Source organism: Ceratotherium simum, chromosome 27, assembly GCF_057802395.1.
Source record: "Ceratotherium simum simum isolate JZ-2026a chromosome 27, ASM5780239v1, whole genome shotgun sequence".
NCBI lineage: Eukaryota > Metazoa > Chordata > Mammalia > Perissodactyla > Rhinocerotidae > Ceratotherium > Ceratotherium simum.
Genome location: NC_141926.1, coordinates 16,595,719 through 16,620,632, shown reverse-complemented (window position 1 = coordinate 16,620,632; position 24,914 = coordinate 16,595,719). Strand labels below are relative to the sequence as shown.

At 36.1% G+C, this 24,914-nt stretch overlaps 1 protein-coding gene across 2 annotated transcripts in view; it reads right to left on the bottom strand.

The window, feature by feature from the left end:
* LTN1 (listerin E3 ubiquitin protein ligase 1) overlaps positions 1 to 23,225 on the bottom strand; it is a 54,150-nt gene extending 30,925 nt beyond the window's left edge. For both annotated transcript variants that reach the window (XM_004429530.3, XM_087418185.1), the window contains exons 1-11: positions 23,119 to 23,225; positions 18,206 to 18,409; positions 17,616 to 17,714; positions 16,608 to 16,838; positions 14,154 to 14,206; positions 13,257 to 13,437; positions 6,027 to 6,200; positions 5,515 to 5,705; positions 4,319 to 4,454; positions 2,639 to 3,448; positions 1,943 to 1,984 (exon numbers count right to left, since the gene is read on the bottom strand). In XM_004429530.3, the coding sequence (XP_004429587.1) occupies positions 1,943 to 1,984; positions 2,639 to 3,448; positions 4,319 to 4,454; positions 5,515 to 5,705; positions 6,027 to 6,200; positions 13,257 to 13,437; positions 14,154 to 14,206; positions 16,608 to 16,838; positions 17,616 to 17,714; positions 18,206 to 18,409; positions 23,119 to 23,160 (2,163 nt within the window). In that variant the 5' untranslated portion in view covers positions 23,161 to 23,225. The remainder of the gene's footprint in view (positions 1 to 1,942; positions 1,985 to 2,638; positions 3,449 to 4,318; positions 4,455 to 5,514; positions 5,706 to 6,026; positions 6,201 to 13,256; positions 13,438 to 14,153; positions 14,207 to 16,607; positions 16,839 to 17,615; positions 17,715 to 18,205; positions 18,410 to 23,118) is intronic.
* Between the last annotated feature and the right edge of the window lie 1,689 nt (positions 23,226 to 24,914).

Below are 24,914 nucleotides of genomic sequence, written 5' to 3'. Positions count from 1 at the left end.
AATTACTATATATTCGTGGTAAATTACTTCAGTATGAAAGGTGGGACTTATTATTACTTCCCTAAATTCTCTGAAATAGTTACTGGAGCCAGATATCTGACAGCAGCTGATTTATTTTCATGGGGGAGAGAAGCAAGGAAAAAAACTGTAAATCCACCCCCAAAAGCATGCTGATCCATGTTCCCAGAGCTTCTTTTGCTTTAATGGCTGAGAAGAAAGGAATTTGCAACTTGGTTCATTTCAAAGCAATCTGGAAAAAAAAAATCCAAATGTGGATTGGGTAGTGCCTGAAAAACCGTTATGCTTTTATTTAAAAAAGTGTTGGTAACCAGAGCTTTTATCCTAGCCCAAGCTCTACCACTATTCTGGCTTTATGACCTTGGGCAAATCTCTTAACCAACCTGGTCCTATTTCCTATTTTGAAAAATAAAGATTAACCTAGAAAATCTCTAAGGTCCTTTTCTGGTTACAAAATTCAGGGTTGTTTCTAAAGAAGCTGACTTTAGGACTCTGCTCTTAAAGTATGCATAAAAATAAGAAAAATTAGAATTTAGACGGCTATACTTTGGCTTTCCTAACATAGTTTACCAAATAAACCAATATATTTTATAGAATCCTACAGAATCCAGAAAATAAACTTCTAAATAAAATGTCTCTCAGGTTATCAAGACATGATGTTCAACTTCTCAATGTTTCAATGTATTGACAAAAAGAATCTGATCAGCTTCAAGCGGGTGGGGAGGCTAGTTAGTCATAGAAGTATAGGGGGCAAACACTACCTAAGAACTTCCAAACACTGCTCAGGAAGAGAACAGTCCTCCCAACAGATGTATCTAAACTACCTGGCAGGTACATTCCTAAGTTGGAAATGGACATATCAGTCTTCTCTTATCAAATTATTACTTCCCTTTGCTCTGATTCTAGATTTATCAAGCAGCTTTCTGATAATTTGACTTTTCATGTAGCCTGCCTATAGGGAGAGAAAGTACTGGATAAAGTAAGGCAAATGGTGTGCCTGATAAGTAATATTTCTCTCTGAAAAACAGTAAATTAGTAGTCTGTATTTATTTTGTAAAAATATCTATTGGGGAAATGGGGAGTTATTATTTAATGGGTACAGAGTTTCAGTTTTGCAAGAAGAAAAAGTTCTGGAGATCAGTGGCACAATAATGTGAATATACTTAACACTACTGAACTGTACAGTCAGAAATGGTTAAGATGGAAAATTTTAGGTTAATGTATTTTTTACCATAATTTTAAAAGAAAATAAGAAACTTGTGAATTAAAGAGTTGTCTATGTAAAATTAAAAAATACTAAAAAAAGAATAATTTTAGGTAGCTAGTCATAACATTTCTATGGTTGGAAAAGTGTTAAGTTATATCATTTACATCTTCATAAGGAAAGAATACTTAAGCCATTTTTTTAAATTTCTAAATTATTTATGTTCCTTGATTACTTTTCACTATTCTTATCGCTAATTTTCTTATTTTGTCAAGTGGCAATCAAAGGCTAGAAGATTTTAATTTGTCTGTATAGTATTCCAGAATAAGACAAACTTAATTTCCGATGCGTTCTAGGCAAAGCTAGAACCACTCAATCCACGTCTATAGAAGAAAAAGTAACTAGGAAAAGAGCAGAAACCTGTAGCTTTAGTTTACAAGATAATAAAATGTTTTTTTAACTCTCCCTGTGTTACGTACCAGGGAAGAAACACTGATTTTTCCAGAGCCTGTTCATTCTTCCCTGATATTCCTAACGAGAAAAATAATACTACAGAAAGGCAAACACCAATGTCTTCCCAAATTATGGGAATAAAGTTACAATAAGACGGAAGTTCTCTAACATAAACACCCGGCCACATACCAGTGTGTGAGTATGACCGTAATTTTAGTTTCTCTATACCCATACAAAAAATGAAAAAGAAACAAGTCCCTGAGATACCTTTTCAATGACCTGAAGAATAGAATTCCATTTCAGATCCACCTGAAAGAGGAAAAAGAGTTAGAAACAATCTGCTAGAAGAAATAGTAAAACTTTTTACAAGTAAATATAAACCATGTAACCACTATAAAACCAAAACTTTTTTAGCTAGCCCAGCTTTAAAAACTATGGACTGAAAGCCCTTACCGTTTTATTATCAACTTTTGTCATCTTAACATACTTACTGAACACCTACCCAGAAGTCTCACACACTTTTCAAGCACAATCAAGAATACATTGCTTGTCTTTATTTTGGGTTTTTTTGTTTTTTTTTTTTTTTTTTGGTGAGGAAGATTAGCCCTGAGCTAACATCTCTTGCCAATCTTCCTCTTTTTGCTGAGGAAGACTGGCCCTGGGCTAACATCCGTGCCCATCTCCCTCTACTTTATATATGGGACGCCTGCCACAAGCACGGTTTGATAAGCGGTGCGTAGGTCCGCATGGAGCCCCGAACCCGTGAACCCTGGGTTGCCGAAGCAGAGTGTGCAAACTTAACCGCTACACCACTGGGCCAGCCCCTATTGCTTGTCTTTAATTTGACATTCATAGTCAAGAAACAATCCAAAAATAACCCCTATGCAGGTCTCATTCTACTCATCTATATTGAGCGTACCAGTGTAAACCATTACAGTTTAAAAAGATATACAACAAGAGTACCTCAGTTAGATCATCCAAGACATCTTTCCTTTCCATATTATTGTCACAGCAACGGAGGGCACTGTACAAAATGTCCACCAAGAAACTAGCATCCTTCCTTTGATCTTCATTTAGCCAACCTATTAGTTTCTGGTATAAAAACTGCACTGCAGGATTTTTTTGTGCAAGTTTGGTTATTTCAAGAGGTTTGCCTTTGACAATACTCTGTTTTCCATCACCTAGTAGCATTTTAAATACTTGCGTTGAAGAGAAGGAGTCGAGCAGAGTGGAAAGAAACCTTAGATGTTGCTCTGACTTTTGTTCATTGACATAATTAATACTCATCTCTGCTAGCTTACAGACTAAGTCTTCCAAAGGTTTTTTCCTTAGTGGAGATATAATGTCTGAACAATTATGAGTGAGAGAAGGTTCAGCCATTAATTCAGAGACTTCACTGTTCTCTCCTTCTGAGGAGACACATTTTTCGTTCTCTTTATTACTTTTAGGCCTCTCATCAGCAAATCTAACCTTACCAACTTTTTTTTTATTTGACTTCAATAAGCTCTTCGGCTTCTGAAGGACCTGTAATAGGTTAGATACACCCAAAACAGACTTCACATCAGCTTCTGGCTCATTGATTTTCTCAACACAGATCTCTGACAGTCTTTCCCAGAAATTTAGTAGCACTTTCTCCAAGTTGTGAGCTGCTTTATCATCTTTTTCCATATCTGCTTTGGCTTCCCAGGAATTTAAAGTTTCTGCTAAATGGTTAAACAGCTGCCCATCTTGCAATCTTGGGTCTTTGAGAACTGCATCAATAAAAGGAATCAACTGAAAGAGGATGTAGAATTATAAAAGTTCAGTTTTCAGGAGAATTAAAATTTAAACAAGGCATTTGTAAAACATTATAATTATAATTTTATACTTAATAGCTGAAAAACATGGATTTTTCCCCAGATCTCTGAAAAGAGTTAACTTGAAGATCATTTTCATATCATACAAAGAGCTCAATGGTTTCACTGCACTCCCCTGAATTATTTCTTTTCTATGATATAATTGACCAAGATTATTGGTCATTAACAAATAATAAAGTTTTCTTTACATGTTCTGAATTTATGCAAGTTTCTTGCTTTTTTCTAAGCCAATATGAAAGACATATAGGACCCACAGAATTCAGAACCCTTTTTCTTAAATTACAAAGAGAAGAGAAGTTAACTATCTGAGACATCAACTAGGATCTAGGCTTATACAATTTCATTAATTAATTTCCTACCATAAGGAACCATATTCCAGAACCTACTCTCATCACTGGTTCTAAAAGCCAAGCACAATTGTTCGCAAAAGGATAAAGATACTTGAATATTTTAGAAGCAACAAGATGATTACTGCATAATTTAAACTTAATGCAAAAGAACACAAATAACATCTTCTAAATTCTGTTTTGCATTGCAACTCTCTAAAACAGTTAGGATTTGTACATCCAGAGACTAACTAGTACTTATGCATTATGGTATTATGCTAGCAACTGACAGTAAAGAATTTTTATTTATCTGGTCATAAATACACATTACTCAATTTGTAAATTATAAAAATAAAATCTTTACAAGGAAGGCTAATTAATAAAATGGCAACAAGACAAAATGAGCTTGATTCTTTATAGTCAGTGTGCAAAGGCACTGATGATTTTCACATTATAAATACCTGATCATTGACGAGCATCTCTTCAATCTCTTTCTCACCTAAGTTTTGTTGCATTATAAAACGTAAGCATTCAAAAAAAGCAGATATTACTGCTGAGCACTCTGAAAAGCTGGTTTTGGTTCTCTCTGTTGATAGCCTAAGAAATAATAAATAACTGTGGCTTACTCCTTCATGAAAAAGAAAATAAGCAACTCAAAAATAAAGACACAGGAAAGGCATCATACCAAAAGAAGAGGATTTTTTTAAACTAAAAACTAACAACCACCAACCAAAATACAGCCCAATTAGAATATGAACTTGAATAACTGTGAAAAAAAAGCATATTTTCAAAAAAGGGTCAACAAAAGATAACAGATATTTTTTATTCATGAACAAATCTACCTGCAAATTTGAAAGAGAAGACTTAAACAAATAAAGATAATAATGTAGTGAAAACAAAGTTTTAATCATTAATAAAACTGGCTTTTATTTATTAAGTTCAACAAATACACTGAAATAATTTTTTAAGTATGACTTTAAACAGCTATTATAAATAAGTTTATGGAAGTTTTAAAAACTTCACTGGTGGGCCGGCCCCGCTTCACTTAGCGGTTAAGTGCGCATGTTTCGCTACTGGCGGTCCGGGTTCGGATCCCGGGTGCGCACCAACGCGCTGCTTCTCCGGCCATGCTGAGGCCGTGTCCCACATACAGCAACTAGAAGGATGTGCACCTATGACGTACAACTATCTACTGGGGGGCTTTGGGGGAAAAAAAGGAGGAGGATTGGCAATGGACGTTAGCTCAGAGCCGGTCTTCCTCAGCAAAAAAGAGGAGGATTAGCATGGATCTTAGCTCAGAGCTGATCTTTCTCACAAAAAAAAGAAAAAAAAAAACTTCACTGGTTCATTTTCTGCATTTGGGTATCTGTATTTATCAACATAAAAAAATGTCTCATTTGAAAAATGAACTGTTTCCATCAAGGGCCTTACCATATTTGTCTCACTTTCTGCTGTGAACTACCATTAAAGCCTACAAAGTACCCAAGAAAAGAATTCCAATTGTAATTCTCTGAAAACTTTAAAAGTGTTTAATAAACAGCAAAACAATTTGGGGAAATTTAAATAAGAAAGACAATAATGAGTATGTCATTCTATGTATTTATGAAAACAAGAAAAATCTCTTTTGCTTTAAAGATCAATAATTTAAATTCCTTACCCTGCAATTAAAGAGGTGAGGAAATTTCTGAAGAAATCCAACTTTGGATCTGTAATGGACTGAGGAAGTTTGCTGATAAATGGCAGAAGGTAAGGATATATGACAGTAGCCAGACCTCGACCACCTTCACGAACCACAGCTGACAGCTTGGGAAACACACTCTTTTTTGCATTTACATGAAGCCAACAGTCCTAACCAAAGAAAACATTATAATAATAATTAGAGATCATAAACATATTTTCCCAATTAAGAGAGAAGACATATAGGCTCTCAAAAATAAAAATCAAGTATCCTACCTAAAGAGGCTAAAATCTCTCACCACCATTAAAAACTAAAACTCCAAAATTATAAAAAGTTTATTAGTATTTTATTTGCAAAAAAGCATTTTTCCAATATGTTTTAGATATTGGAATAATAATAATCTGATAAGCTCTCTCTTGCATCATATCTAAGGCTTCTAAACTACAACTAAGACAAATAGTCCCTGTACTAAATGTACCTCTCTGACCTACCTCAACAGTTGTAAGTGTGTAAAGCACAGCTTCCCAGAGAGCGGGGCATACAACGGGGTCACTGTCATCAATGCTCAGTAGAACTGATGGGCTCACTTTGGATGCTTCATCTTTCATCAACTGTGGAATACGCTGGCACAAAGCAGAAACTAACTCAAAATAAGCTGAGCGGATCTAAAAGAAAAAATAGAAGGCTGAATTAAATTAAAGCCTAGTAAAGCTGGGATAAGATTTTTTATTTATGGTAATGGCAAATAGGTTATTCATACTAACCCTCCCATTAATAAAACTAAAAGGGCTAGAAAAAATACACTTTAAAAATTTTTTAACAGTATCAAATAACTGAAAAGACATTAGTAATTACTAAGCTAAAAGTGAAGGTAGAAATAATTCAACTTTCTATTTTTTTGGCTGAAGCAAACACAAATCCTTTCTACCGGCAGAAGCCTTCATTTGGGGCCTCAAATTACTCCTATGAATATAGTAAGCAGCACAAAGTTAAATACAGCCAAACAAACAAGAAATAAGTCACCATGAGCCACTATTACCAGAAATATAAGAGAACTGAGACTTTAAATCTCAGAATTATCAGTTACAAACTCCATATGAACAATGCTTATTATATTTAAAGAAACAGAAGTTTAAAGAAATACGACAGGAAAAAGACCTTAGAAAAAGCACAGCAGATCTGAAAAAGAACCAAGCATAATCCCTCAACTATAGATATAGATATATATATATATATATGAATAAAAGCTCAATTCACAGTTTAAGAGCAGATTAGATACAGATAAAGAGAGAATCAGTGAACTGAAACACAGAGCAAAAGAATTTATCCACCAAGTAGCATGGAAAGACAAAAAGACCAAAAACACCAAGGACAGCATAAGATACATAGAGGATAGTGAGAAGACTTAACATATATTTAATCAGAATCCCCAAGGAAAAGAAGAGAAAGAATGAGGCAAAGGATATATCTAAAGAGATAATAACTGAACATTTTTTGGAGCCAATGAAATACACCAATCTACAGATTCAAGAAGTCCAACAAATCCCAAGTAGGATATATAAAAAGAAATGATGTGTCCACACCAAGACACATCATGGTGCAACTGCGAAAAAAAAACAAAGAGAAAATCCTAAAAGTCGCAAGAGGAAAAAGACAAACTGCCTTCAAAGGAAGGACATTAAGACTCATAACTGACTTCGATGGCAACAATGTAAATCAGAATACAGTGGAATAATATCTTCAACACAAAAATAACTGCCAGTATTTAATCCTGTACCTCATAAAACTATCTTTCAAAAATGAGAGTGAAATAAAAACCTCTTTTTTGATAGAGCACAAAAAGACTTCATCACCAGCAGACCAGCACAAAAAGAAAGCCAAAGGACACACTCCACACGGAAGGTAAATGATCCCAGATGGAAGTTAAGAGATGAAGAAAGGAATAAAGAGCAAACAAAGCAACGAATATTTAGGTAAATCTAAATCAAGATTGCGAGTGTAATAACAATGTTTTCTGGGATTAAAAAAATATACACACATATATTTAACCCCATAAAATATTTTATTTCTGTATATTTTATATTAAATATTACCAAATCAATGTCAGCAGAGTATTTAAAAAGATATACATACAGAATGACTAAGTTTTTCTCTTATATGCTAGGCTGGAAAATTGTATGATCATATAAACATATCAGAAAACACAATCAAGAAAACATCAGCATTCATTTATTACAGAAATACTCAGCAAACTAAGAATAAAAAGGAAACCTTAAACCTTATGAAATCTACAGCAAGCATCATACTTAACTTTGAGAGTCTAGAACTACTTCCATTAAAGTCAGGAATAAGAAAAGGATGCCTGCTATCACCACTTCTATTCAACATGGTACTGGAGGACCTAATTAATACAAAGAGACAAGGAAATAAAAAGAATTGGAAAGTAACCCAAAAAACAATCTATAATTGTAGCAAAATAACAAGCTATAAAAAATATTCAAAAAGATTTAAAGACAAACTATTAGAACTAACAGGAGTTTGGAAGAGTTGCTGGATATATAATTAACATATGAAAGCATAGTCCTCCTATATATCAGTAGAAACAAAATAGAAAATGTAATTGAAAAAGAAAATCCATTTCTCAATAATGACAAAAACCATAAAGATGTGTTCAGTATGGAGAGTATTATCTATTATTATTCTAGGATGAAAAGGATCTAAAATAGCCTAAACAATTTTGAAAAAGAAGAACAAAGTTGGAGGGTTTCAAAACTTATTATAAAACAATAATAATCAAGAGAGTGTGGTACTGATGTAAGGATAGACATACAGATGAATGGAACAGAATAGAGTCTAAAATTAAAAACCGACATATATGGTCAATTGAATTTTGACAAAGGTGCCAGAGTGAGTATAGAATAGTCTTTCAACAAATGGATACCTACATGAAAAAAATTAAACTCTCATTGTTATGCCATACATAAAAATTAACTCTAAATGGACCTAAACTATAAAACTCCTAGAATATAGAAAATCTTTGCAACCCTGAAGAAGGCAAAGATTTTTTAGATAAGACATCAAAAGCACAAACCATAAAAGAAAAAAATTGATAAACTGGACTTCATCAAAATTAAAAACAAAAAAAAAGTTGATAAACTGGACTTCACCAAAATTAAAACACCTACTCTCCAAATATCATTAACAAAATGAAAAGGTAAGCCACAGACTGGAAGAAAACATTCACAATACTTTATCTGACAAAATACTTACAACCAGAATAAATAAAGCACATTCCACAACTCAAAAGTAAAAACCCAATTTAAAAATGGCCAAAAGAATATGTTGTAGTGAGAGACTGATAATACATTGATCTTCCTACAAAGAACGACTATAGGCTCTGTGAACAAAACACAAAAAACAACTACCTGAGGCTCTGAAGACTGAAATACACATTTTGGAGGGGAATCAAAACTTGGAGTCAAGCAATCCACAGAGATTGATTCCCATTTTGTGCAGCTTTGCCCTGAAGGTGGCTGCAGTCACCACCACAGAGGCACAGGGACAGCCACAACTCCAATAGAAAGCCTGACATCCTTCTGGTTGGAGGAACTGGAAGAAGCAGGAAAAGGAGCCCAGGGTAAACAAGGTTGCAAGAGAGTGACAGGGAATTCTAGAAAGGAGAGAGCCAGAGAAAAGAATCCCCACATTCTGTGTTTAAACAGCCTGCATCTACAGCTGACCCTTGACCCATGCATACACAGGGTAAACTGAAAGCAGCTTAAAACTAAGGCTTAAGGAACTGAAATGAGATCTCAGATGTTGCCCACTGCAGGCATGACGTTTTGCTGTTTGAATCTAACCAAGCTCATTGTCTACTAAAACAAAAACATCAACACTTTTGTAGCAATATAACATTATCCAGTCTCCAAAACATAAATTCCAGGATATAATCTAAATATCTATGTCCAGGATACAATCTAAAATTACTCAACATATAAAGAGCCAGGAAAATGTGATCCCATTTCAAGGGATAACACAGTTAACTGATGCCAATCCCAAGATGACCCAGATGTTATTCTCAGACATGGACTTTAAATCAGCTCTTATGACTATATTCAGTGAGGTGAAGAAAAACATAACAATGAGTGAAAAAAAGTAAGAAACAGATACATGTCATTATACATTTGTCCAAACCTATTGAATGTACAACACCAAGAGAGAAACCTAATGTAAATTATGGACTCTGGATGATAAAGGCCTATCAATGTAGGTTCATCAATTGTAACAAATGTACCACTCTGGTAGGGGATGTTGATAATGGGGACGGCTATGCTTTTGAGGGGAGCAGGGAAATACTCTGTACCTTTTCCTCAATCTTGCTGTGAATCTAAAACTGCTCTAAAAAAACAGAGTCTTTAAAAAAAAAAGGGAAATTTCATCAAAGAAATAGAAAATACAAAAAACCAAGTAGAAATTTTAGAAATAAAAAATACAACATATTAAATTAAAAATGAGCAAAAGGCTTGAATAGACACCTCAAAAAAGAAGATTTACAAATGGCCAATAAGCACATTAAAAAACGTTCAACATCATTGCCATCAGGGAAATGCAAATTAAAACCACAATGAAAAATCTCTACCCCAGAGGTGAGTAAATATTTTCTTTAAAGAGCCAGAGAGTAAATATTTTAGGCTTTGCAAGCTATATAGTCTCTGTTGCAAATACTTAGCTCTGCTTTGTTGGCATGAAATCAGCCACAGAAAATACAAAAAACTATTTACAAAACAGGTGTGCCAGATTTTGACCCATGAGCCGTAGTCTGTCGATCCCCTGATCCCAAACCCATGAGAATGACTTAAAACAACTGAAAACATCAAAGTCAGGATTTGCAGCAATTAAAAATATCATACATTGCTGATAAGAGTGCAAAACAGTACATCCACTTTAGAAAATGGTTTGGCAGCTTCCTATAAATTTAACGTATACTTACCATATAACTCACCAATTACTCTCCTTAGCCAAGAAAAATGAAAACATGTGTCCATACAAAGACTATACGAAACTAAGCACTAAAAAGGAATGGACTACTGATACATGCAACAACAATGAACAAATCTTAAAAGCACTATGCTGAGAAAAGAAGCGAGATACAGAGTAATATATGGCTCCATATATATGAAAACCTAGAAAAGACAAACTTAACCTGTAGTGACAAAAAGCAGATCAATGGTTGCCTGGAGTAGAGAGAAGGATGACTAGCAGGGACACAAGAAACCCATTTCTGGGTAATAAAAATGTTTTATATCTTGATTGTAGTGGTTACATGGGTATGTACATGTAGATGGGTGTATTACATCTGTCAAAACTCATCAAACCGTATGATTAAAATGGCTGCATTTGATTGTGTGTACAATATACCTCAATAAAGTTGGTTTAAAAAATTATTCTAGGACTGGGACTGGCCTGGTGGTGCAGTGGTTAAGTTCACACACTCCGCCTCGGTGGCCCAGGGTTCGCAGGTTCGGATCCTGGGCATTGACCTACACCACTCATCAAGCCATGCTGTGGTGGCGACCCACATACAAAATGGAGGAAGACTGGCACAGACGTTGTTAGCTCAGGGTCAATCTTCCTCACCACAAAAATTCTTTTTCTACGATATTTTTAAAACACTTGAATAAATTGAGAGATATGACAGGTTCATCATAACATCAGGTTCAACAACATAAAGACAGCAAGTTTCCCCAAATCATTCAGTGCAACTCCAACTGAAATTCTAGTTAGACTTTTTGAGGAATTCAATAAATGCACTCAAATTTATATGGAAGAATCAAGTTCTAAAACAACTTAGTCAATCTTGAAGATGATGACTAAAAAAGTGACACACCTGAGCAGTTATTAGGACATATCATAATGTCATATTAACAGTGGCACTGGCATACAAAGAAACAAAGGTCTTTGGATCAGAAGACAGAGTTTAGAGACAAACTTACGAAGATATGGGAACTAAATGTACCATAATGGCGGACCATAAATAAATAGGGAAAGAACGAATAGTTTACTGGATGATAGGAAAACTGGTTCACTAGACATAAAGAGGAATGTAACTAGATCTCTACCTAACACCATATAAAAAGTGGATTTTTCATGGATTAAAGGCTTCATATGAAAGGTAAAACTATAAACAAAATAACTGTTAAAAAAGATATAACTATTAAAAATACAAGAATATCTTTATGGCTTAAAAGTGGGAAAGGCCTGCATAAGGCAAAATCAGTGACTTTGATTACATCAACATTAAAATTTCTTTCTTCCAGAGGACACGTGAAAGGTGACAGAATAGGATATTATTTGCAATGTGTAAAAATGACAGAAGGACTAATATTTAGAATATACAAAGAACTCTAGTAAAACAAGAGAACTCTCATAGAAAAAAAGGGAGAAAGACATGAACAACTAGTTTACAGAAGAAACACAAAAATCTAAAAAGCTTGTAAAGGATGCTAAAAGTCACTAGTTAACAGAGTAATTAAAATTAAAGAGAGAGAACATTTGAACTCCTATTAGACTGATAAAAATTAGGAAGCTGAATGATGCCTAGTCCTGGCTAGAATATAAGGATATACAGGATTCATCGTGCATTGGTGGTTGAGTCTAGGGTAATGCAGCCATTCAGATGAGCAATCTGGCACTTCTTCAGAAAATAAAGTATGCACATACTCTTTAACTCAGCAATTTGGAAATTGAGAGAATTTCAGAAAAAGAAATTCTCACAGATCTGAGGACACATAAATGAAGATATTCATTGCTGCATTACTTGTGAGGGCAGGGAGTTGGAGGCAATCAGGGGGTCTATCACTGGGGGAATGGACAGGTAAAATGGAATGGATGCAAACTTCTGAATACTACACAGCAGTTAGAAGCCGTGGACCAGATATATATATATGGAACATGATGGATTAAAAGTATTTTAGTACTTTTTTTAAAAAGTACTAAGTAAAAATCAATAAATGGAATGAATTATAACACAATACCATTTATGTGGATTAAAAACACCTGCAAAAAGGCTCTGATGTGCCTAACAGAGAAAAGACGTGTTCGATAAGCTTCATTCGGGCATGACTTTTAGTGCTGTTGTCCGTGAATTCAATGTTAATGAATCAACAATATACATTAAATGAGATGTCTTTAAACAGACATACATAAAACAAGGCTATATACTGACCAATTGACAAAAATGTTGTGACCAAAGACACGAAGGAACCTAATCCTATATTTCTCCTAAGAACAGTGCTTCAGTATTCACTAATTCAGTGTCCATGGGGACTTTATAGAAGATAATCACTATAAATAATGAGAATCAACTATACAAACAAAAGGACATGCATGAAGTACATTAGAATGATCAGCTGGTGGAGGTGGAGAATGGAAAGGGAGACAGGGACAAAAGGGAAAAAATAAATACATTAAACAAGAAGAGCCTTGCATACACCAACAATTTTAAGGTGCCATGAACAGAGGAGTATAATTCAACTCTGAATCTGAAGTCTAAATAGCTAAATAAAAAAGTGAAAATATAATAACATTCTAGTAAGAGAGGCAATTCAGTCCCACCACAAAGATGTCTTTGCAGAGTTTTAAACATAAAGCATAAACAGAAACAAGATCAGACGAAAAGAAGGTATCAGAGAAATGTCTTAAAATAAACAAGATTAAGATACCTGAGGTATACTGTGTTTTCCATACTTCCAAAACTTATTCTGGGATAAAAGAGACTTAAATTTCTCCTCCAGAGACTCAAGCTCATTATCAGGTAACAGGCAAAGTAATTTCTTTAATGCCAATAAGGAACAAGTCACAACTCGATAGAATTTAGCTTCTCTCTCTTCCTCTGGAACAGTTCTTGATGTGAAAAGAAAATAAAAATACATAAGGATTGAGAATAAGCCAAACTACATATTTGGTACTTCTATTTTAAATGTTTTATCATTAAATATCTACCAAAGTTGCTTTATTTCTATATTCTATTCTCCCTGTGCCACCCCACACACACAAAATACAAACATTCACAGAATTTTAATCATATATTTTTTTAATAATACAAGGTGAAAGCAGATGAGAAGCTGTAGCTTGAAATAAGTGTGCAAGGACACTGCTCTCAGTAGCAGTTAATAGGGTCATTCTGGGGAAAGGATATCAACGCATCAAAGATTACTTTCCCTTATGGACTCTTAACAGTTTGATTAGAATCTAAGAACAAAAGTAAATGGAACATTTTACTACTCTTTCAATAGAACTATTCATAGTTCTTCAACTGTTTTCAACCAGACCTTAAAATGGTTCCTGCTACGACTGTCAAAAGATAAATGTGGGAAAAATCTAAAAACATCTCTTTGTAAAAGAACGCAATGTGTAGCTCGCAGATAATTCAAGTTAAATAGCAGGACAATTTGCAAGTAAAAGCACTTAAAACAGCACCTGGCATACAGCACTATATTAAGTACTTTCCTCTCTACATTTTGAATCCCTTTTTTAAAAATGTCACATTGAAATTATCATCTTATTACCTATGAGTGAAACAAATCCTTAACAAGAGTCACAGACACAATACAACTTACTGTGGGTCACTGAGTGTATCAGGCGTTTCTTTTATAAGATGATCCTGCAGCACCTAGAGAGGGGGAAAATTCCATAGCCCTCAGATTTTATTGAACTGTCAGTGGTGAACAGATAGACCATAAACCTCATCTTCCCTAAAAGTTTTTGGTCCCTTTCCCACAAAAGTAGCAAAATTAAATAGCAAAACTAAAAGGTTTGAAAATATTTTACCTATTTTTCTTTCCCTGTCAATCCCCAAGCTTGGCTGCTGTTGGGGTAAGAAGGACAGGGTACTTCTCCTAAACACTTCCAGTTTCCATCAAAAAGAATTTTCCCCTAAATATTCCTGGCATCTTGCTTCTCCACTCCTCTCGCACACAGTGATGAAGTAGATGGAATACCCAATTAGTAAGTTTGGGAGAAAAATTAGGCTCTGCTTTCTTCTCTCTTTTTGAGCACCTCCCTGCTCACAGAGAACACATATTGTGCTCTGCTCCATCACAGAGGAAGTCCAAGGGTCCATTTGAAATGCAAGTAAGTCTGCCTACTTCTGGAGTGTGCAGTACCAGGAAGCCCACTGTTCCAGTATCTATTTTATCAGCAATAAGAACAACTAGCATTTATTGAGCTTTCCCATATGCCAGGTATTGCTTTGACCACATTTCATGCATTAACTAAACTAATCCTCACAAAAACTCAATGAAGTCAAGTTAATTCCCACTTTAATAGATGAGGTAACGGAGGCAAAGAACCTTGTCCAAGGTCACACATCCAACTAATAGCACAAAGGGACTAGAATCCAATGGCATGACCCAGAGCCCATGTTCTTACATACATTATGACATACTGTCTATAAATCTGACATTTTGATCTTCATTTGCCTACCTCCTAATACATTGGTTTTGAATTTGGGAAAGCTCAAGCCCAATATCTGTAATGAACTGTGACATGGCCAATTAAACGGAAAATAATGGAGGAAATAATCCACATATAACAAAGTCAAGAATAAAAAACCAAACAAACGAACCAAAAAACTATGAACAGCCAAATTAAGTGTCCTAAAATCCATCTTCTAAAACTCTTAGTGTCCAAACGCATGACACTTCACTCTCATAACATTTATCACTTGATATTTTAAATAAACCAATGATTAATTTACAGTTGGGTTACACAACTCCCTTTGAGAACATGATTAAAGCCGAAAACACTCTCTTTAGAAAAACAAGCTTGGTACACCAGAGAAATGAAGAATGGAAGAACCAAGAACGTAAACGGGGGACTAGAATGTATATGTGTGCATGTGTAGGAGAGGTGCTGGGTGACGAGATCAGATAGGTAAGCAGGGACTAGACTATGTGGAACCCTATAGGCCAAGATAAGAAATCTGGACTTGCAAGTATAATGGGAAGCCACAGTAAGCTTGACTAACTGAAAGGAGGAAAGGAGGGAGGATGTTTCAGTAGGATTACATACAGGGTGCTATGGAAACATAGGAGCACTAAATAAGGGTATGAATTCAAGCGTGAATTTTTTAAATCCTCAATTCCCCCCTCACTTTCAGTCCAGCTACTTTTATTTCTTGATATAATACTAAGAACCTTGGCTGTCTGGTTTTTCCAGTCCATATATTAGGAATAGCAAATAACAAGGGAAGAAATGCGGAAGGACAGTATTAGACACAGAGGAACTGAAAGCCACAAAAGTTATGGCTGATATCACTCTGGCAAAAGTGCTGGCCAAGTGTTGGAGAAACTTTCATATCTGTTAACAGGAGTATAAATTTGTATGGCCTTTCAAAGGGCAATTTATCAACATCTATAAAAATTTTAAATGTTCTTATCCTTTGCCCCAACATATGGTTACTACAAGTTCTGATAACTATCACTCCACAGAGTATGAAGAGATCTATTCAAGAATGTTCACAATATTGTATGTTAATGATACTTCAATTAAAAAAAAAAAGTTCACTGAAGCAGTGTTTGTGTAATAAAAAATTGGAGAAAAGCCCCAAATGTATATTAATATAGAAGAAGTTAAACAAACTGTTGTACAACCACACAAAGAAATATCAGAGAGCCAACAAAAAGAATGAAGTAGATCTGTGTACATGTACTGATATGCGAGCACGGGGAAAAATAAGTTTAGATTTAATTTTTAGATGTACTCTTTTTTTAGATTATATTTAACAAAGCATGTATCTAAGTCTTTTAGATAATATGATAAATTAAGATTTATAAAGTAAAGGTGGAAAATTTAAATAATTTAGAAAGATCCGATCTAAAGGGTCAATTATTAAAAATCCAAAATGGTCAATCTTGATAAACACCATTTTAAAAAGGCAATCTTCCATTGGAAATATTTCACTTACTCGTTCCCTCACAGTGTCAGGTCAAAGAGCTGTCATTGTAATATGCCTTATAGTCCTTAAACACTTAAGAAAAAAATACATATGCAGAACAGTTCCAAGAACTTACACTTGTAATTTCGTCCTTACAAAATGCTATGGCTTCAGGTTGCTTGCTTGGAGGGAAAGCTGCTTCAAAGGCATCTTTTGCTGCAGAAGCAGCTGGTGTATAGGTATCACACTGAGCCATTAGCCAATAGCCCATCAAACTTTTTAAGTAAGGAGCCAAGTGTTTTTTTACTTTAAGGATAAGTTTTTCAAAAGCTTGTTGTGTGGCTTCTCGAACGCGGCGGTCATGATCCTATTAAAAATATAACATGGTTTAAAACAGCTCTAGCCCACAAAAACAAATACAGGCATTTCTAGATATGGTCATCATAGCATATGATTAATTTTTCTTTTTCTCCTTTTCTTTTCTTTTCTTTTTTTTTTTTTGTGAGGAAGATCAGCCCTGAGCTAACATCCATGCTAATTCTCTTTTTTTTTTGCTGAGGAAGACCGGCTCTGAGCTAACATCTATTGCCAATCCTCCTCCTTTTTTTTTTCCCCCAAAGCCCCAGTAGATAGTTGTATGTCATAGTTGCACATCCTAGTTGCTGTATGTGGGACGTGGCCTCAGCATGGCCGGAGAAGCGGTGCGTTGGTGCGCGCCCGGGATCCGAATACGGGCCACCAGTAGCGGAGCCCGCGCACTTAACCACTAAGCCATGGGGCCGGCTGGCCCTCTCCTTTTCTCAATGAGATGAAAACAATTGTATTCAAGATCGAGTCAAGGCTAGGCCTTGAACAATTAAGCAATTCATTCTCACTCTTCTGCAGCAAATATACAAAGAAATCAAATTATCAAAATCTACTATGATTGGAAAGTATCTGGGTAATTCTCTAGTAATGATCTAATTTCTGACAACAAAGACTCCCTATATGCTTTATACAACCCAACATAATCCAATCTGCATAACAATACTGACATAACATTTCATAACCCTCACTGAAAATGAATCATATAAATGTGATAGTCCCCATGACTTCAACCAAAAAATATACAACAGAAATAAACTAGTAAAGTCTTAATACTTACAAGTGAAATTTTGCAGAAAATTCTTGGCCAGTATGGAAGAACTCCTTTTACAATTTCTGTGTCTCTCTCCGTACACATGGTTCCAAATTCCTGCATAGCCTAAAAGTAAATTATTAACATCGTTAAGGATCAACAACTATAATATTGGTCACTGATTACATTCTGTTCTAGAAGCTTAGCCTATTTTATGTAATAGGACAATACATTGTTTCTGTTTGTGCCATATGGGACTAATCTGAAGAGGTTCTTCACAGGCTACTATGGTAGAAACTTTTCAGTTTTTTTAAAAAAAAAACATATACAAACAAAAAATCCCATTTAAATCACAGGGTCAAAATTACATTCTCTAATGGAAAACACTGTAAACTCAGAATTCCAAAGTGCTTCAAAAAAGTGCAGAGCAACAAACCAATTTATAACCCAGAAGGTAAGTGTAAACCAAGCTTAAGTCTATGTGTCAGAAAAAAGTACAACTGTAAAAGAACCTATTAGTGATACATGAGTCTTCATTTTTCTTTACATAAAATATGCCAATTACATTTTAACAAAAGGATTTTCTTAATCATTTTTATGAAAATGATAAAACTTGCTTTTAATTTTGTTGTGACATCTTTCTTAGAAAGTTTCCGCAGCACCATTCGAAAATCAGAATCCACGAGACTGTCAATTTCTTCAGCTCCTTGAATAGCAGGAACGTAGCCTAAGTCACTCTGAAATGTTCCAAAACCAATAAATCCAGGTACTGTTCCCTGTTCTTTGGCAAGGAGTTCTGCAGCTCGGCCACTGTTTGAAGGCTGATAAGAAAGGAGGGAGGAAAAAAGTCAGAGTCCAAGAAGAGTTCAAAATTTAACTTTGAGTTCTTTAGAGTAATTCCTTGACAAATCCCATGGTGAAACAAGGTGTTATTTGAGGACTTTTTTTTTTTCCTAGCCTAAGATTTCATCTATTGCAGTGTTCCCCAAGGATGAATGTTTCCCTCACCAAGAACCTACAATAACGATCCTAGGAACTATTTCCCGGTTTCCTAAACATCAAAACAATGTTTTTTAAACTATGGATACAATCCATTAATGGCTCACGATATCAACTTAATGGGCCATGTGTACTGTGTAATAATGTAAAATTAACTCATAAACGGATTACATCTTTTCATTCAGCCATTCATTCAACAAATATTTATTAAGCAACCACCATAGGACAAATCTAATAATAGATGCTTCTAGACTAGGAGTTCTTGAGAGCAGACACAACTCATTTCCACATACCCAAAGCCTAGCCTAACCTCTTTTAGGCTAAAACGGTTACAAATTACATTATTATGGACATAAAAATCAATACAATAGTCAGGATATAAAATAGATGCCTTTGTTTTGAACCACAGTCAGTGATTTGTTTGATTGATATATAATATAATAGCCTCCAATGGTTTGTTTGATTGATACATAACACAGTAGCCTGCTAATTCTAAAAGTTAAGGGATTAGTTGTGAAAGAGAAAGAACATATTTGAACTATTGAAAGAAATTAATGTATTCATTGTCATCTAATAAAAAAATGCCTCAGTTCAATGTCCAGGATGACATTACAACCCATCTAAACTCATCTGTTTCTTACTCTCTATAAGAATGTTTAAAAGGGTTACCCAAATGTATGACTTAATTTGCTCATACCTAGAAAACTCGTGTTTGGGAAATTCATTTGTCAAGAAATAATCTGGGGTCTGGCCCTGTGGCATAGTGGTTAAGTTCAGTGCACTCTGCTTGGGGGGCCCAGGTTTGTGGGTTTGGATCCCAGGCACAGACCTACACCACTCGTCAGCCATGCTGTGATGGCGACCCACATACAAAGTAGAGGAAGACTGGCACAGATGTTAGCTCAGGGCTAATCTTCCTCAAGCAAAAAAAGAGGGAGATTGGCAGCAGATGTTAGCTCATGGCAAATCTTCCTCAGCAAAAAAAAAAAAAAAAGAAGAAGAAGAAGAAAGGAAAATTTATAAAAAGAAAAAGAAGAAATAATCTGGACTACTTTCTTAACTGAAATGAGTGACCAGAAATGAAAATAATGGCCTGAATTAAATTTTTTTTCAAAACAGTAGCATTTAAGACTAATTTCAAAAACGGTCCCTCTATTTTAAAACTTTATTAAAATGAACTAACATTATTCAGTTCCCCTCTCTCAATGTCAGTACATGAATAAAGAGCTACAAAAGTACTTAGTGAATTACAATTCTGAAAACTAAATATGGTGGCAGGACATCAGAATTTTACCTATAATCTCATCTGTAAACAGTTGTATTATGAAACGAAATAATGAAATAGCATTAAAAAAAACTAATTATTGCTAAAAGCTAAAAGAGTCAAGGCTGAACTCTGAACTGACCTGAAATACCAGAGCCGACAGTAGTAACTAACTAGATGCAGAAGAAAAGGTATCAGATTTCTAGTTTCCAATTTAAAAGTAACAAATTATTTTTTAAACATACGAATTGTATTTTTTCAATGTCTATTTTGTATTTAATATATAGTTACTGTTTCTTGTTACTTCCTCTACTGTATGCTAGATGCTTATACCCACAGTTGAAAAATTAAGAACTTTGATTCTATTTCTAGCAGTTAATTTTCTTATACCACACCTACTTCATTCTTTTGTGCCTGGCTTCTCCAGGTATTTGAGGTGGCAATCCTGAGTGTACACGCTAAAGACCAAACTCAGGAAGACGTACAAGATCTTGCACCCACTGGCCTTAACCCTTCCCAGTGTTATCTCCTACCACTCTTTATTCCCTTGTCCCACTTACTCCTCCCCTCTCCCAATTTTGCTGCCGCCATTTATGTTCCTCTCCCCAATTGAATTCAAGGTTCCCTGAACATGCTACGCCCTTTTACAATTTGGTCTTTGCATAATCTTTTCTCTCGGCCCGAAAACCTTTCCTTCCTTTTCACTGCCTGACAAACTCCTCATCCTTCAAAACACACTCATATTTTCAACATTTGCCTCCCTCAGGTCAATCACCATTCTTCTCTATTCTCCCACTTTCTTTCTACTCATACCTGTATCATAATTCTTTAATACATAATTAACTGCTTACTTATATATCTCTATCATCAAACTAATAGTTCAAGAATAGGAGACATTCGTCTATCATCTTCGAATACATGGCATTCAGTATTCAAACTCTTCTGTTGAATGAATGAATGATTGCCACTATGAAGCTCAAATCCCAACTCTGCAACTTCCTGGCTACATGAGCGTATTAATTTTTAATTAAAAATGAGCAAGTTAATTTCTCTAAGCCTCAGTACCATCATCTTTAAAATGAGACAACAGTAATTAAATGATTACTTGGGCTGTTGTTAAGATTAAACATAAGTTTTTAAACCACCACAATAATAACTGATTCCAGCAAGAATCATCAAAGCATGCTAAAACCATTAAGTGAAAGTTTGTGAGAGAACAGGTTATTCTCAGCCTCAAACTACCACTCCACATATTATTTGTTAATAGCCAATGGAAAGAGATACCTTTACAATGGACATCACCTTAACCAAGTGATTAAACAAATCCCACCAATAATGGGACAAACAGGCCTCATGTGCCCTGTGGTGTGACGTACTGAGAAAAATACATCATTTACGAAGCATTCCTGTCAAAAACTGTTTAACGTGAATCTAATCGTAAGGAACAATTAGACAAATCTAAATTAAGCAAAAACAATTGGCCTAGACTCTTCCAACTTGTCCACGGCATAAAAGAACCTGCCCACAAAGAAAACGCACTGGGAAACTGTCTAGATCTAAATGATAACTAAGTGGAATGAGTGATCCTTGATTGGATTTCAGATGTTTTTTAAAATGCTATGTCTAAAATAAAAGTTATAGAGAACATTATTGAGATGACTATAGAAATCTGAATACAATAATATATATTATTAGATAGGAAAATTATACTGAAGTTAAATTTTCTGTGTGTTCTAATTGCTCACGGTTATGTAGAAAAATGGCATTGTTTTTAGAGTATACATGCCGAAGTATTTAGGAGTTAAGTGTCATGATTTCCACAAGAATTCTCATATGGTTCAGCAAAATACATATATATAAAGAGAGAAAGCAAATGTGACCAAATATTAACAATTGGTGAATCTGGGTAAAAAATATATGGGTTGTCACTCTAATATTCTTGCAACTTTTCCTCATATTTGGAATATTTCAAAACTGAGAAAATTTTTTAAGTAAAAAAAATACAGGATTACATGAGAATGCAAGTAAAGCACTTAGCACAGTACTGGCACAAGGTAAGTACTATTATTATTGTTGATATTATATTCCAAAACAGATTAAGTGACAGATCTAAGAAAATGTGGTAGTGAAATCACTAGAACTGCATCAGAAACAGGAAAAAAGACAGTCTCATAAAATTGGAATGTGCCATAACAAACCTACTACCATAAAAAAAATCACTGTAACATCCCTAATCGTATAGACTTAATCTATTTTTGGGTTTTCTTTAAACAAATATTCAGTGAGCTTCTACAGTCTCATAAAATTGGAATGTGCCATAACAAACCTACTACCATAAAAAAAATCACTGTAACATCCCTAATCGTATAGACTTAATCTATTTTTGGGTTTTCTTTAAACAAATATTCAGTGAGCTTCTACTATGTGCCAGTCCTTGTTCTAGGCTCCAAGGATAAAAGCAGCAGATAAGAACACCTGCCTTCCTAATACTTATATCCCAGTGAAGCAAGACAGTAAATGAGGTGAGGGTCAATTACATACAACGTGCAATGGAGTAAAATAAAGCAGGAAAGGAGAACAGGGTGTGTGGGAGAGCTACAACTTAAAACAGGGTGATCATGGGAGACCTCACTGAGGTGTCTCTAGCAAAATTTGGAGCCACCTAATAAAAGAGCGTCGGGGAGCATGCCAGGCAAGGTCAAGGCTCAGTGCCGAGGCTAGTGAGGCTGGACGGAGGCAGCTAGGAGGAAGGAGATGAAGATGGGGCGGGAGATGGAAAGCGGCGAGGGGCAGACCACACACCACGTACACCATCCTAAGGGCTGTGGACTCGACCCCGAGGGATGTGGGGAGCCACAGTCGGTTTCTGAGCAAAGGAGCGACATGATCCGAGATTGCTTGCACACCAGGCTCACTTGAACTGCTTCCCACCCACTTCCCTTGTTCCCAATGCCACCCCCGCTACCCTGGCGAGGTAACCTTCCAGCTGAAGCTGACACTGGACCATTTCTTAATGAAAATTGTGGGGGGTGTGCTCGGGTGGGGACAGCTCTGGCATGGAACACCTTTCCTCGCACAACTCCCCAATCTGCTCAGACATAACCCACCCCGCCCGCGGGGACGCACACACAGGAGAGGTCACCCTCGACACGCAAACACATGCCTCCCCACAGCCGCGCTCCACACGTCCTCCGGCCGCACGCGCGGGGCGGAGCCAGCCGCTGCGAGGCCAGGACTCCCCGGTCGGCCGGGCCACCCCGCACTCACCCTCAGGTTCCCCTTGGTCCGCTGCTTGTTCTTCCCGCCCATGGTCGCGGTCTCAGCCTCACTCTCAGCCCGCAGCACCCGTTGACACGGCCGGGCCACAACTTCCGGCCCCTAGCGCCGGAAGAGAGCCCACTGGAACGACTTCCCCCGGCCCTCCCCTTCCGCCACCCACCCGGCCCTCCTGGTGCCCCACGTCCGCTCCCGCCTCCCGCCGCGTCCCTGACCAACCGCCGCCTGAGACGTCACAATTAGAGCCACGCCCGTCTGGGTGACGTCATTCCTAGCCAATGGGAAGCCAGGCATTGGAGCCTTGGCGCCAAATCCTGCCTTCCGCGCTTTCCGGAAGCAAGATTTTTTTCCCTGTTTAGCGGGTAGGAAATTGACAAGTGCCGTCAGAGGGGCATTTTCACGCATGGTAGTGGATGTGGGAAGATAGGAAAATGTTAGACCTTGTAAAATGCAATCATCAGCATCACCTAGACGTTCGTTAGAAATGCAGACTGTAAGGCCCACCTTGGAACTATTGAATCAGATTCTGCATTTTAACAAGATTCCCAGCTCTTGTTAAAATCTGAGAAATAGTTCTCTAGGCAATATTCTCTCTAAATCCCCCCACACACTTGTTTGTTTTTTGTTTTTTTTTAAGCATTCCTTAATGTCTTGCTGTACTAGTTGTATTCTTTGTGGAGGTTTTTTGTTTTTTGTGATTTTTTTTTGCTGAGAAAGTTGGCTCTGAGCTAACATCTGTTGCCAATTTTCCTCTCTCTTGTTTTTTTTCCCCCTCCCCAAATCCCCAGTACATAATTGTATATTTTTGTTGTTAGTTCTTCTATGTGAGCCACGCACAGCATGGCTACTGATAGTGAGTGGTGTGGTTCCACACCAGGAACTGGGCTAGGCCACACAGAGCGCACAGAACTTTAATGGCTAGGCCATCTGGGCTGGCTCCCCCTGCTGTTTTTTTCGTATCAAAAGTGTTATAAATAGTTTTTAGAAAAGAGGGTAATGTGGCAGTCTCTATTAAAATTTGACATGTACAGATCTTGTAACTTAAGTGATTTTGCTTCTCAGAATCACACTAGAGAAACATAACCACATATTGCTGGTTATTGTCTCTCATGTCCACAACACACACCCTTTTATACTCAACTCCGTGGCACTGAGGCTCTGCAAACTATTTCTCCTTTATTCAACTGGCTTCCTGTTAGATTCATGAATACATTTTATTTCATACAAGGAGAATATATTCATATACTTTTAATTAAAAATAAAATCAATAAATATTTGAGTTGTTTGTATAAAATCTCTTACATCATCAGTTACCTAAATCAGTGTCCTCATTCTTAAGAGTTATGCAATATAGTTGGAAAACAGCTTACCACCTAGGAAACAATACTAGATATCATGCAATTCAGTGATAACTTGGGTGTCATGTATCAAAAAAACTACAGGAGGGGTAGATTAACTTGCTGAAGTAATCAGAAAATCTTCATGGATGACAACTTCAGCCCCAAATTTGGACAAAATTAGGAAGAGCAGAATGAAAGGAAGAACAAAGAGGGACTAGAAAGGGACAGCAGCCAGTTAAAGATTAGCATGGCCTTTGGAAAGAACAGTCAAGATACTGGTCTGACTTCCCTACAGATTTATCAGGGAAAAACAATTTGCAGGAAAAGACCAGGGTGATAATCTATGTCCCTGTTGACTAATTGGTTCCTAAATTCTGCCTATTCTCACTTCAAAATATCTCATGATTTTATTTTTTTCTATTTCTTTGACATTGCCCATATTTCAGA